The 15,288-nt window shown below is 33.1% G+C and overlaps 1 protein-coding gene across 6 annotated transcripts in view; it reads right to left on the minus strand.

Annotated features, from left to right (window-relative positions):
- GAS2 (growth arrest specific 2) overlaps positions 1-15,288 on the minus strand; it is a 144,536-nt gene that overhangs the window by 67,591 nt on the left and 61,657 nt on the right. For all 6 annotated transcript variants that reach the window (XR_007719077.1, XM_050755469.1, XM_050755464.1 and 3 more), the window contains one exon: positions 7,729-7,792. Coding sequence is in view for 5 of the 6 variants with exons in the window: in XM_050755469.1 (XP_050611426.1) it covers positions 7,729-7,792 (64 nt within the window). In the remaining variant the exon portion in view is untranslated. The remainder of the gene's footprint in view (positions 1-7,728; positions 7,793-15,288) is intronic.

The following is a 15,288-nucleotide window of genomic DNA, read 5'->3' on the forward strand; positions in this document are numbered from 1 at the left end:
TGTTGCAATTGCTTTTGTGGATTTACTCCTAGTATTTAGAAATCCTAGTATTTCCCAGGATTTTTTCTAGAATTCTTATAGTTTGAAGTCTTACATTTAAATCTTTAATGTATCTTGAGATAATTTTTGTATATAGTGATTGGTATGGATCCAGTTTCATTCTTCTGCTTATGGATACTCATTATCCCAGCACCATTTATTGAATAAGAGAGTCCTTTCTCCATTGCTTATTTTTGGCAACATTGTCAGAGATCGGATAGCTGCAGGTAGGCAACTTTGTTTCTGGCTTCTATATTCTGTTTCATTGTTCTGTCTGTTTTTGTACCATTACCATGCTATTTTGGTTACTGTAGCCTTAGGGTATAGCTTGAAGTCAGGTAATGTGATGTTTCTGGCTTTATTCTTTTTGCTTAAAATTGTGTTTGCTATTTCGGCTCCTTTTTTTTGGTTCCAAATGAATTTTAGAATACGTTTTTCTACTTCCATAACAAATGACAGTTGCAGTTTGATAGAAATGGTGTGGAATTTATAGATTGCTTTGGGCAGTATGGTTGTTTTAATGATATTGGTTTTCCCACTTGTTTGTGGGAAAGAAATAATAATTTCTTTTCTGCAGTGTTTTGTGGTTCTTCTTGTAGATATCTTTCACTTCTTTAGTTAGATGTATTCCTAGGTGTTTTTGTTTGTTTGTTTGTTTTTTTGTAGGGAGATAATTTGACTTCTTCTTTTCCTATTTGGATGCATTTTATGTCTTTATCTTGCCTGATTGCTCTGGTTAGAACTTCCAGTACCACGTTGAATAGGAGTGAAGAGAGTAGGCATCCTTGTCTCATTCCCGTTCTTAACGGAAATGCTTCCAGTTTTGACTAGCTTTTGCTTCAATATGATGTTGGATGATGTTGGCTGTGGTTTTGTCATAGATAGTTCTTATTCTTTTGAGGTAGGTTCCTTTAATGTCTAGTTCATTGAGTTTTTTTTTTTTTTATCATAAAGGGATTTTGGATTTTATCAAAAGTTTTTTCCATATCTATCAGATGATCATAGGATTTTTGTTTTTAATTCTGTTTATGTGGTAAATTACATTTATTGATTTGCATATGTTGAACCAATCTTGTATTCCAGGAATAATGTGCTGTTAAATTCAGTTTACTACTATTTTGTTGAGAATTTTTGCACCTGTGGTCAACAGAAATATTGGCCTGTAGTTTTCTTTTTTCATTGTGTCTTTGCCAGATTTTGGAATCAGGGTGATGCTGGTTTTACAGAATGAAGTTGGGAGGTGTCCCTATTCCTTAAATTTTGGAATAGTTTCAGTAGAATAGACACCAGCTCTTCTTTGTATGTCTGGTAGAATTTAGCTGCGTACTCATCTGGCCCAGGGCCTTTTTTTTTTTTTGGTAGGTTTTTTATTGCTGATTCAATTTCAGAATTCAATATTGGTCTGTTCAGGGTTTCAACTTGTTCCTGATCCAATCTTGTGAGGTTGTATGTTTCCAGGAATTTATCCATTCCTCTAGAGTTTCTAGTTTGTGTATATAGGGTGTTCATAATAGTCTCTGAGGATCTTTTGTATTTCTTTGGGATCAATTGTAGTATCATCCTCGTCATTCCTGACTGATCTTCTTTGGATCTTCTCTTTTTCTTTGTTAATCTAACTAGTGGTGCATCAATCTTGGTATCCTTTCAAAGAAGCAACTTTGGGTTTCATTGATTCCTTGTATGGATTTTGGGGTCTCAATTTTGTTCAGTTATGATCTGATTTTAGTTATTTCTTTTCTTCTGCTAGCTTTGGGGTTAGTTTGTTCTTATTCTCCTATTTCCTTTATAACCTACTTCTAAAATTTCACAAATCACTTAACCTCGATGAGTCTATTTTTCTATCAGAAAAGTAGAAATGAAAATGGCCTGTTCTCAAGATCTATTGTAGCAGTGGAGGGAGGGAGGCAAGAGGAAGAATCTTAGAAAAGCAACTGTTACTGAACATCTTCCATGCACCTGACATTGTTGGATATCTTGACATATATTATTTCTGAATCTCAGTTTTATTTAAATATAAAATGGAAATTCTAATTTCTATGTTTTAATGTTATTAGAAGGAATTAAAATAGTATACTTTATGTGTCCAGTATAGTGTCTGACACATGGCACAACATCTGAGATTGTTGATAAGTTAATTGACAAATTACGTGTTGCACAACCTGGAAACTGCAGCCCTAAGGTTCTGTTGCTAAAATTCTTGGTTTTTAGAATATATTATACCACTGAATGACATCGTGTTGACTTCAAAATTAAGGTGTTAAAATACAAAGTAATATTGTTATATTCTTTACCAAAAAAATTACTGTACGTATTTTTTAAATAAATTTCCCTAGAATTGTGAAATATCAGAAAAATCTCAGTTCTGGAGTTTAGCAGATCAAGTTATAAATTCAGCTTTGCTACTAACTCACTGGATAAAATTCGGCAAGCAGTTCCTTTTAAACTCTGTAAACTTTTCTGCCATCTTAGTTCCAGGAAGCTATAAAATTTGGTTATGTATAATGTTCTTAAGAGTATAACATAAACTTGGTAGTGAGGCTAGAGTAACTTAAGACATGAGAAGTCACAGCCAAATAAAAGTCATCCATAAGTGAAAATATCATATTTGAAACTTAAATTAGGTGAATTGGAAAAATATGATTTCATTTGTAATTGTAGGTGGATTCATGCCCCCTTTCAGGGAAAGATTGCATAATTTTTAAATTTTTTTACAAAGTGAAATAATAATAAATATGTTAGAGTAACAACAGACTTGGCTCTATGTCCAATATAAACAAAGTAGACTAGGTTTGAATAAAATTGGTAACAAAGTCACACATGGAAAACCTTTCTCTGGAGATTTTTCTTTATCTGGGAATGCTGAAAATTAGTTATGCCACTGAACATAAAAAATCAACACTAAGTCCCAAATCTCTGCTTATATTGGCTTTTGAATACTTCAAACTGCCTAAGGTACAGTCAGCCAGTCCTGAAATGCATACTTAAACACAATTCATTGGCTTCCTGTCTGTCTGGAGATGTCAACAGATTGTAAATCACAAAATTCCCTTTGGGTTGGGGGCTTGCACCTGCAAGCCAACTTAGTCATCAAATAGATCTTTTTTCTGTTCTCCAAAAGGCTGCTTCATTCTGGTTTCCATGAACTCTGTACCACTCCACATTTTTATTTTGTCTATGAGGTTTTTACACATTTATAGTATTTTCCACTCCCTTCCAACTACAAAGATTTCAGAGTTTTAGAATGGAGTAGCTGTTGTTCTCCAACAAATTAAGGGTCACACCAAAGAGACCAAGAAGGTCGAATCTACTAAAATCATATCCTCATACCTTTATACCCCAGTGATATGAAAGTAGGGTGAATACTCAGAGGGCAACATACCCTTGTCTTTTTTTGAAAAAAAGTGATAGGGAACAGGTCTTATGGTTAATGACTTTATGATGAGGTTTTAGGAATGGATTTCTCATTTTTCTGGCACTTGACACAATTTTCGAGCTCTAGGTAAAATAACTAAGTCCCCAAACTGAGACCTGAACTAGAAAATTTACTCAAACTATTTAGTAGTCTAGAGTTTTCAAACAAAAGACATCTGGATCCTATTTTACTAGGGTTAGAGGAACAAATTTTACAGCCTAGTGTAAGAAACTGCCCTTTTAAAGGCATATAACAGACAGTTTATAGATTCTTGCAAGATAATTTTTTCCTCATTTATCTTCTGTTTTAAAGCAATTTAAAGATTGATTTAGATTTGGAAGGAAATTTCAACCATGTGAAAGTATATGATGTTCTCAGCAGTTAGCTCAAGTGCTTTAAATAGGATGGATCAGTTAATCATCTTTGTATAAGAACTTTTTTTCTTTTAAGTAACTTTTCCTTTCATAATACCATGGATTAAAATGAGAGATTAAAGAAAATGTTCAGAAAGTATATTTCTTTTAAATGGTCATAAATTTTGCTCCAAATCAAGGAAATACTAAAAATTAAAAATCACAAAAACTCCACTCTACCACTGATTATTGATTATGACCCCAAAAGAAAATATCAAAAGTTGTTTTTTACTTCTATTATAAGGATCATTTTAATTCTACAGTCAAAAAATGTTGAATTTATACTAACTTCGTTTTCAGCAATGAATATCAAAGCACTGTCATTAAAAATATCTTTGAGGTTTTATTAACTTGCTTTTATACAGAGTTTTACTTTTCACAAGTCAAACACATATTTTATATTCAGAAACTGATATTTTTCCGAAATATTAGCAGAGGGATTTCACTCTCCAGTGATGATAGCTCTATTTAGTTGAAAATAAAGGAAGTTTTACCCATGAGAACAAAAATAAGTGGTCTCATTCAGCCATCTCAGAACTCAGAGAAGCCCACAGCTTGCAAAGGAGCTTCACTAAGTGTCCCCAGAGAGGAAAACATGGCAGAGAATCAGAAACTCACTGGGAATCATTTCCAAAGTGATGTTTATGGTTTTAAAATTATGTTTATGTAATCTGGAAAAGTGTTTCGAATCAAATATAAGAATACATCGTCTTTCAATGATGAAAAACACAAAACTCACAATATTGTACTGGAGACTTCATTAAGGTTTAAACTCATCTGCTCTGTGTGCAAATTACTGTTGTGATTATTGAGAGTGCTCCCAAAATCAGTTCTAGTTCTGCCTAAAACTGCTTTAAGTTATTACTTTGTATAATCCTTTACGGGTTTGTGAGAAGCACAAATTTAAGCATTTAGATGTAAGTTTAATGTATGGAAGGCAAAATTTAGGAGTAAAATTAGATTAAGAGAAATTTCCCTTTTTTCTTTCAACTAATTATGCTTCAACACAGGGGTAAAACAGTAAGATCTGGGTTTATTGGGTTGTTGTTTGTAAAACACATTTGAATTTGCATCAAAATGAAAAAAACTTTAAATGTATCCAGAGAGAAACCTAGACATTCTTACTTAAATGTTCAATCTATCCTACTGGTATTCAACTGTTTACCATCACGTCACACACTGAAACAACAGTAGCACCATGAGTAACTCATAGGATATTTTTATTGCTGGAAGTACACAATACTTCACACCATCCAAATGAGTAAAGAAGATAAAAGACCAAATTTGCAAATTAAATATTTTAATGTAAGGGGTATCTTAATCCTTGTGGATCTTCTTTTGTAAAATCCATAATTTATTTTTTGGTAAAGTGAATAATCACTGCTTTTATCAGGTTGCATGGTAATGAAGCACGGTCAGAAATGGAACAACCCCAAATCACAATTTTAAAATATTTGGGTGGGAGGAACCCTTCATATAATGTATCACCTTGAAAATGACAAGGCCATTATAATTCACTTTCATTTACCAAGATTTTAATTTGTTGTACATCCTGTAACAAGGGACAATTTATGCCAGACTCAGAGCTGGAGGAAAGGTGATCCTTAAAGGCATTTTATAATTGGGCAGCTTGTCTTGCTCTTTGATGGCTTGCCTATGATTAAAATGTTTATTCAGCGGGCTCCCTAATCAGAGTGCTCATGTAATATAATACATAATAACAATATATAAAATAAAATCCAGAAATAAAGCAAATGCTATAAACTTAAATTGGAGGAAAATTTATAAATCCCACCTAATTCTAGAGATAGAATAATCCCGTCTGTTTACTTCTGTATCACAACTTTCAGAAGCAAGATGCTTATCTGATGAAATATTTAGAATATTTAAGTAACAAAAAAGTTTTTTTTTCTCTATTCTCTCTTTAAGTAGGAACTCTAGACAATCTATATTTCTTTTTGTTTGTTTGTTTTTGAGGTGGAGTCTCGCTCTGTGGCCCAGGCTGGAGTGCAGTGGCGCGATCTCAGCTCACTGCAAGCTCCGCCTCTCGGGCTCACGCCATTCTCCTGCCTCAGCCTCCCGAGTAGCTGGGACTACGGCGCCCACCACCTCGCCCGGCTAGTTTTTTGTATTTTTAGTAGAGGCAGTTTAATCCTGTTAGTCAAGATGGTCTCGATTTTCTGACCTCGTGATCCTCCCGCCTCGGCCTCCCAAAGTGCTGGGATTACAGGCGTGAGCCCTGGCTTCCGGCCAACTTCCCCTTTCTTAAGCGATAGATGCTAAGGCCTTGGTTTTCACTTGACTCAAGGCCATTTGTCTTCCAGGCCAGAAGCCCCAAGGTTTGGTGGGGGAGTAGGTGTGGCGGGGTCCTAGAAGCAAGAGGTGTATCTTTATCCTGCTCCTTCACAGAACCCAAGTATGTGGCAGCAATGATAGAGAACAAAGTCCTAAGAAACAGCCAGAGGCCACAAGTTTGAACTCTGCCTGCGCAGTGGATATCTGAGAGCACCAAGACTAGAGAGTTCTCCCCCAGAGGCCTTCCCACAATTAACTGGGAAGAGTGTGAGGTAAATAGAAAAATCTTCACATGTCTCAAATTGTTTTATTTACTCCCTGTTGAGGTAAGACTCAAAAATATTCAATTTGAATTGAAAAACATTAAAGCAATATTTTGCACACCCAATTATTGTCGCAAAATAAAATTTATACCCGATGCACAATTCACGAAGATTGTATTGATATGATGATATAATTTATTGTCGCAAAATAAAATTTATACCCGATGCACAATTCACGAAGATTGTATTGATATGATGATATAAAGAACTTGAGGTTACACATTCTGATTACAGGTTAATTTTCTATTGGATCAAAGAAAGGTCTATTAATTGGCAGCAAGTTTTCTAGCCATGTTGTAAATTGCTGGTGTGCTCACCCATTTTTTTCTTGATTTTATTAATAAATTATTTGAGAATATTCATTCAGTGTTAGTTCTCACTTTATCTTACTTGTTCATCTAATCTCAACCCTAAAAGTATACCGAGATGTGGATAAGAAACCATTTTCTAATTAATCTTAAATTTTTAATTTGCATCAAGACTTCTTCAAACATTTGTATCTTCATTTCCTGTTCTTTGGGCTTCACGGACTGGCCAGAAGCCCTGTCTGATGGTATATGCAATATAATAAATGGGAAAACATGAAACCAAAGCAAGTAGGTTTAGCTAACAGAGTTCCTTCCTCTGCTTATTTAGCTATGATTTCTGCAATTAATTCTTCTTTTGCCTTCCTACAGGAAAAAACAGGTTTCAAAGAGGCTTCTACATAAGGATAACATTCTATATCTTTTTCTAATAAAAACATAGATAATTTTAAAACTATCATCCCAGTCAGAAGTGGAAACGAAAAGAGCAAAATGTTGAATGAGGGAAAGTAAAAAAAGGAATAAAAAGGGAGGCTGAAAATTATTAAAAAGTAAATAGGAAGCTAGGAGGTTAAGGAGGAGGAAGATAGACAGAATATGGGAATAGACTTCCACTAAGGAGAACTGTCATATAAAACTGCATGTACGATGTCCTCCCCCACCCCCAGGAAAGTTTTGGAGGGAAAATGTATTTTATTAAACGATATTAGCAAATGCTTAGACATAGTGGCTTTGACAACAAGATCTTGAGGTTAAGAATATTGGTGGCACACTTTTAGTTTGGTCAACTGCTGCCCTAAAGAAGTTCATACTATCATTCCCGAATGAGTAGATTCTCAACATCCAGGTTAAACATTAGCAATGAAAAGCCAGCAAGCTTCTGTGTTGCTTGGATGCTGAAATCGTCTATGTCGTGACATAGTTGCAGTGGTTTGACCTACCTGGCTGCAATCCGGCCAAGCTCTAGCAGACAGAGACACACTTCTCTGGGTTGCTTGTGGAGGACTGAAAGACAAGATAGAGGCAAACACCTTTACAATAGGAGGAATAAGCAGCTCAACAGTACTGGCTTGCCAGTGACCCTCATCCCTCATGCTCCCAGGAAAGGATCTAGTCTTCATTCTGACAGTCATAGAACCCATCGCATTCCTCAATTCACCTGGCTCTACTAAAAGTTTAAATTCGTTCTCAAAACTCTGCCTATGCTTCCTCTTGAAAGCTATTCGTCTCAGGAACTCTCACCCCAGGTAAATCTCACCCTAAAAATGTTTTCTTCAATTAATTAATATTGGTAAGTCAATATTGGATACCTATGTAGCTGTAATTATATCTGTCAATAATTGATATTTAAAAACACAAAACACAACTATGGAGCAAGGGCTAGCCATTTTAATATTATGGGCCTACCTCCAACAGTGGTTTTAGCAGGAAAAAAGTGAAATAAGGATAAACATATTATACTACATTCTTTTGTTATCCTCCAAAGATGAATGTCAAAGTGAGACCCTGTCACTTCATGTGCCCTTCGAATCAAATCTGATTAAATAATACTTTAGGAAGAAACAGTTTCAACTGACTGAATTTTGTAAATATGTACCAATGCACCATCAGCCAGTTTTGCCCGTCACAAAAGCAAATCAGAAGGTTATACTTTGAATTGATATTTCTATTATAATGTGATTAATTAGTGCATTTGCTTTATTGATAGACATTCAGTAACGTTGACAAATCATACTTGTTTTTGTCAAGCCTACAAGAAGAGCATGTAAAAGAGCGTACTATTCTCTTTTTTAAGCAAAATGTGGGGATTTTTACAATATTCTTTTATTCAGCACTGAATAAAGATAAGAGAGATTGGAAAAAATTTGCACTGAGTACAGTCTTACACTGATAAATAATATTCTAAAAGAAAATATTAGCTTATTGATTGTTTATTGATAGACTTTAAGAAAAAGAGAATATTGCCTTTATTTTTAAACACAGAATTCTGTAATAATTTAACTTGCCAGCGTTAGTCTATTCACTCAACTTAAATATTCTAATTCCTTCTTTCTACAGATTATGGTAGTGGCAATATTTGGTCCAGTGACAGCACAGTGGAATTTGCTGGGTGTGTGTAGTAAATAGAATAAACAGTTTTACCTGATTGTAAAAGTATGTGATTTCATTTGGTTTTAGGGAGACATCCAAATGTATTATTATTTGGTTATAAAATGACATTTTAAAGCTTTTAAAATAAATTTGAATCCTACCAGAATTCTAATGCCTCCATTAAATTTTAAATCCTACAACTAATTATGGAAAATCTGAATTGCAAGATATTTCTATTACTGATAACACAAATTTTAGATTCAGATGACCATTAGTAAATTGTCACAAAGTCCTAGTTAGGGAATTCTTAATTACTTTTAATTAAAAGGGTTTAAAATGAAGATATTTACTACCTCCAGTTTCAAATGTACTACAAGTTGACTGTGGCTAGAATGGTATCAACTTCATAAGGTTTAGCATATTAAATAAATTCCAGCACATAGCAACCTAAGGGCTGTAATATCACACAGTCATCAATTTCATACAGAGAACAATAACACATATTACAAAACAGAAATAAACAAATGAAAATGGATCTTCCTGTCTAGATCATCATTTTTTTTCTGATTCAGATTTTTTTTTAACATATCCATGGTACAAAATAACAAAAGGGAGTTTTGAGTGGGAGAAAAAAGTATATAAAAACTGAGGAGAGGAGGACTTTTAAAGCTAATGCTTTCATCCTAAGTAAAAGCTGTGTGAAGCAGTGGCTGTAGCATCAAGAGCTTTGGATACGATGTCATGCATTTCTTGATGACAAGAGTGTCAAAATCTAAAAACTATTAGTTAACTGACTAAATTATGTCAATGTGCTGCTAATAACCAACTATAAAAGGTAATACCTGATAATAATGGTTCTTTAACCAACTTACTGTACATATTCTGAGTACTAATTTGGAAAATCAAATTCATTCTGAAGAAAAATAATAATGTGAGTGCTATAAGAAAGACAATTTCACATGTAGGATGCATCAATTTTGTGTATTTCTTTGCTTCTTCATTTACCAATTTAAAACAGCTTTTGCATGCCAAAACTCAATATCAACTCTATCATAGACTCATTAGGAAATCAGTTTGGCAAACTGAGAAGAAACTGCATGATTCTCCATTTTATTTCCTTAACAGAATCAGCCCATTAAAATTTAACACAGATAAACCTCTTCCCCAGTATCACTTCTTAGGAAAATGCTAACAGAAAAATGGTGTTTTACTTTCAATTTTTTGTGTAACTATCGCCTTTTTATAAAGCAATAACATTGCTTTAAAGCACATCTGTAATATTACCTCACACGTTAATAGCTTTTCAAATAACGAATATACCAAGCCTGGCCACTAATGGACCAAAAAAAAAAAAAAGAATGATTGGTGACCAGTAAGCAATGACTTAGATAAATCTGTAGAGTTGCATAACTTAGCTCAATACTTAAAACAGAGAAAGGCCTTAGTAACTACTATGCCTTATAAGACAAGGAAGATGATGGTTATGTGGTGGTGGTGATAGGGATTGTGATGCTGAACAAACTGAATAAAGGCTAACGTTTTACCTAGCATCTTTGGAAAAGGAAAGAATTTAAATCATGCGAATATTTAATTGCAAAACCAAGCACTCTTACCTTCTGGCTATAAAATTTAAATTCAAATGTCTGTATGTAGTATCTATATTATACTAAAAAGGTGACTTTTGTTGTGGCACTAGAGCAAGTTCTAAACTAAAGTTAATAGATGAAAAGAGTATAATGGCTGTGTAATTCAAGCCACAAAGCTCTGAGTGTGAGTATGAGCACTAATATTTGCTAGTCATGTTATTTTGGGAGGTTATTCTACAAAATCACATTTTTCTGCAGGAAAATAATAATGCCCACCTCATAATATTTTTGTGATGATTAAACAAAATAATATTTACTGTTATGCTTAGCACAGTACTTGGCATATAGAAAATACCTGCCCAATGTTAGTTTTATATTTTTTCTTTTCATTATTATTATTTTATTTGGTTTAGTCGATTAACATTAATTCACTTTTTTCCCCATAGGCACTTTTTTTTTTGTGCATCATAATGTGTCAGTTACTAGACAGTGAAAGAAACTCTGAAATGAAGAAAAGATTACTGTTATGAGATGTAATTTCAATTGATTCTGTTATAATGAGTATACATTAAATTTTTATCTTTTATATTATATCAGATATAATTTTAAATTTAATAAAATTTCATGTCAAATGAGTCAATTTGGCCAACATATAAAATATAAAGCAGATATCCTTCAGTGATTACAAGTTGATGCTAAGTATAAAGTTCAAGTAACAATTGCATTAGGACATATATCAGTTTCTGAAACACCAAATATCTTGCCTTTAATTTTCCTTTGTGATTAAATTTAGTAGAGTTCACTTTTAGTAATTATTTATGTTGATTATGTATTATCTATTTTAGAAGATAAAATAACTGAATGTATACCTTTGTCAAGATGATTAGACAGGGAACTTTCATTGTATTGTGTTTGTACTAAAGCCCTTGCATCCAGTCATATGTACTAGTCATTTTAAGCACATTTCATCATTTATCTTTTTCAAAAGAGCGTCTAGTTACTTTAAAATTTATAGTAGGAGAAATTTTCCCCACTTTATCATTGTAACATTAACGAAGTCTTTTGCTTTGAGTTAGGGGTAGAAGAGAGGATTGCTGTAGCTTTCCTCTGAACAAATTCTCTTCAAAACAAATAAAGAGCTCTCTAGTCAATGGTGATTATTACACAAATGGTTTTATCATTGGCGGCTTCTTTTTAAATAATCAAAACCATTTCAAGAAAAGCATAATGTAAAACACCTCTGGGAAAAGTAACACAGGTTTCCATTCTAAAAATATGTGGCAAGAGACTCAATCTCATAACCTAGATTCTATAAAAAAAATCTCATGGGCATCAAATGTCAAATGGAATGCTGCTAGCCCCAGGAATAGAAAATGAGGCCTTCCACTAAAGCAAGCGGGTAGAATTTCAATGTCACAGAATCTGCAAGGATAAAATGCATTGGACCATGAATATATAGTTTAGCTAAATATATTAAGTTTTAACAGATGGGCAAAGAAATAAAAGCATGAAAAATTGTGTTGTCCATTTGGTTTCTATATAACTAGAGGTTATAACATTAATGGTAATGTTGAAGAAAATTGCTTTTTAGCCTTTTGTTTAGTAAGGAAACTTGAAAAATATACTTTTAGATAAATGTTGTTCACTTATAAGAATATCATAAATTAATGACTGCATACTTTCCCAGAGTAGAGAATTGCTTCTAATATGCCAAGGAGAGTGGTATTGTAGAAGAAATAGTAATCTAGAGGTCAGAAGAATTGGGTTCCACTTAAGGCTAATTTCTTCAACAAGTGCCATGTTTTCTACTTGCTCTTCTTTATAAGGTAACCATACAGTTAAGAACACTTGGTACCTGGCAAACACTCAATAAATGTTACTCTCTTGCACTAAAGTGTGACCCACAGACCAACAGTATTGGCATGGCACAGAAGCTTGTTAAAAATGCAGATTTGGGGCCCTATCCAGCTCTAATAATCAGAAACTACATTTAAACAAATTTTCCAGGTGATGCGTATATAAAGTTTGATAAGTACTGTATTAATCAATGTTATAATAATAAATAGTGGTTAAAACTCCTACATCTGTTTTGCTGAAAATATTTAAGTGTGCTTTGATATATGTAACATGCTCTACAAATGTGAAGGATAACAATGGTGTTAGTGGTGATGATGATGATGATGATGATGATGATGATGATAATGATAAATGGAAGGGAAATAATGTGAATGTTGGATTAGCCCTTAATAAATATTATAGGCATTTCTCTCCTGCCAGAATCTGTAAGATACATAAAAACTTTCATGCTTCCCAAGAAAGTGAAGACAGTCACAAACTACTTTCTGTGTCATGTCACTCTGAGTAAGACCCACACAAAAATCTGTGAGGTTAAATGTAGGTGTCAAATATGGATAGTAATTTAGGGGCTATAAAACTGATCTGAGGCTAACAAGAAGAAGGAAAAAGCAAACAAAGAAGAATCTCACAAGCTCAATAATCATATGTGTGAGTATCCACATTTCCCAGAATCACCAGTAAAAATGATTTAAAATGGAATATGGCATCCATATAAATCATTTGAACAAGGAGCTTCCATTCATAATCTCATCAGTAATGGAAACCCTACAGAGTAGAACGTATTTCATTGCCTTTGCCCCGGAGTTGAGAAATATCCTGGAAGAAAGAATGCTCTTTCTCTAGCACCCAGTGCCCAGGTTAAAATAATGGATTAAGCCACCATCACTCAGAACAGTAATGAGAGGTGAGTCTTTTCTAAGTTGGTGTATATTTTTTCCTTTTGCTTGAAATAATTCTAACAACATCTAAAATGAATGCAGACAAAGTATACATTTCTATAACAGATGGGGCATGATTTTTGAAGGTGACTGGAGTTGAATTCAAACTGTAGCTGGGCCATTTAAAAGTTGTGTAACATTGGGCAAAGGATTTAATTGCTCCCTCCTGCATCTTCCCTGGCATAGGGGAGAGGGCCAGATTTGAAAAGGGTTTTCTCAGTTCCAGAGTAAAAGTGAATTCAAATGCTAAATTTCATAAAACCAAAATGTGTTAAAAAGCAAAAAGTCTAAAAGAAAATGATCCTGGGAAATAAATGAATATAAATAATCCAGGGCTGAATGAGTAGCCTGACATTATTTTTGTAAATTAATACTAACAAAAGTAATATAGCTTTTTTTCCACAAAAATACTCTCATAGTCTTCAGTATAGACAAAAACAAGAATAAGGAGTGATTTATCAAACACTTAAAGGCAGGCATAGATTCTTTTTCTGATGCAACATGTGACTTTAAGAAATGAAATGGAAAATGCCAGTATTTAAAAATCCACACACAAACCTTTTCACTTCAGGTAGACAATGTTTGGCTCTGAAGCAAAATGCTGGCCAATGTTCAACAAAACAAAATATTCATAAAATTCGTCATCAGAATGATGCATCAGAAGAAGACAATACCACACAGCAAACACAAACACAGAAAATAAAAAGTTTTTAAAGTTATACTCAAACAAATCACACACATTTGCATGCTACACCGCAGATAGCAAACCCTTTTCTTGTTGAGTAGATTCTTTCTCAGAGAAATAGATGAAGCATAGTCACTGGATTCCAAGTCCTATAATTATCCAATAACATAATGATATTGACACAATTATAGCAAGCAAAAAAAGTGTGTATTTTTAAAGTACTTCCCCATTCCTTTTTTCTCCAGCTCCCAGCTCACCAGAATATATATAAATAAAACAAAATAAACAAATTTCTAGCAAAAAAAGTTAACTTGACAATTTCTAAATTGATAGGCCAATGTAAATTACAAATAATAAACTGTACAGAAAGACTAGCAGTAATTTAAGAAAATGGTTACTCAAAATATCTTGGTAAAAAATGACATAAAACCATCAACTTTATGATTCATAATTGAAAACTCTTTTTAAGCTTGAAAATAAAGTATTGATTTCTGATCTTAATTTAAATTGTAAAAATGAGCCCCATAAAAACACTCAACATCGTTTTAGAAAACGTGCTTAAATTTTTTATTTAAATGAACATTTGAAAAATTACTAAATTTACTGTTAGCAAGATTATTCATTAATACAGCCCAATAACTTTTACATTTTGGTGAAATTGAAAATATAAATGCTTTCACACCTAGAGCCTTCTATAGATATATATTTTTTAACTCTACACTAAAAATTAATTCCTTATGAAATAATTATTGGGGTCTATTTTGTTTTAGACTGATCAACTACATACTTCTGAATTCAAAATATTTATGCTCATCTTTTTACCTTAAAGCACAATCCTAAATATTTTAAAGGAATCGAATGAAACTGTTGTTCATCTTAATATATCAGAGTAATGAAAAGAAATGTTTCTCTTGTCACTTGTATGTCAACATGGTTTGAACAGCAGGGGTCAGAGTGAGGGTTATACGTAGACCCTTCTGGTTACAACATGCTCCGCAGACCACGCAAAAACCTTTGTTATGATACAACATAGAATTCTGTAATCACTTAAAATATCAGTTTAACTTCAACAATGTGAAAAATCCTTTTAATATACTGATGTATAAAATTTTATGTCAATAAATCTCTAGGCTAATTGGTCCAATTGCATAATATAAATCAATTGTTCATGTTTCAGATTACATGCCATAATTGTTCACTATCTTAAGTTTGTTTGTTAATAGATAATTAAAGAAAATGATATAATTTACAACCTAATTACTATTTATTTTTCTTTCAAAGTCTGAATATTAAATTTTATTGTTACATATAGACACAAACGGGTGACCTCATGTTAATCATATA

The sequence above is a fragment of the Macaca thibetana genome, chromosome 14, assembly GCF_024542745.1.
Source record: "Macaca thibetana thibetana isolate TM-01 chromosome 14, ASM2454274v1, whole genome shotgun sequence".
In the NCBI taxonomy this organism is placed as follows: domain Eukaryota; kingdom Metazoa; phylum Chordata; class Mammalia; order Primates; family Cercopithecidae; genus Macaca; species Macaca thibetana.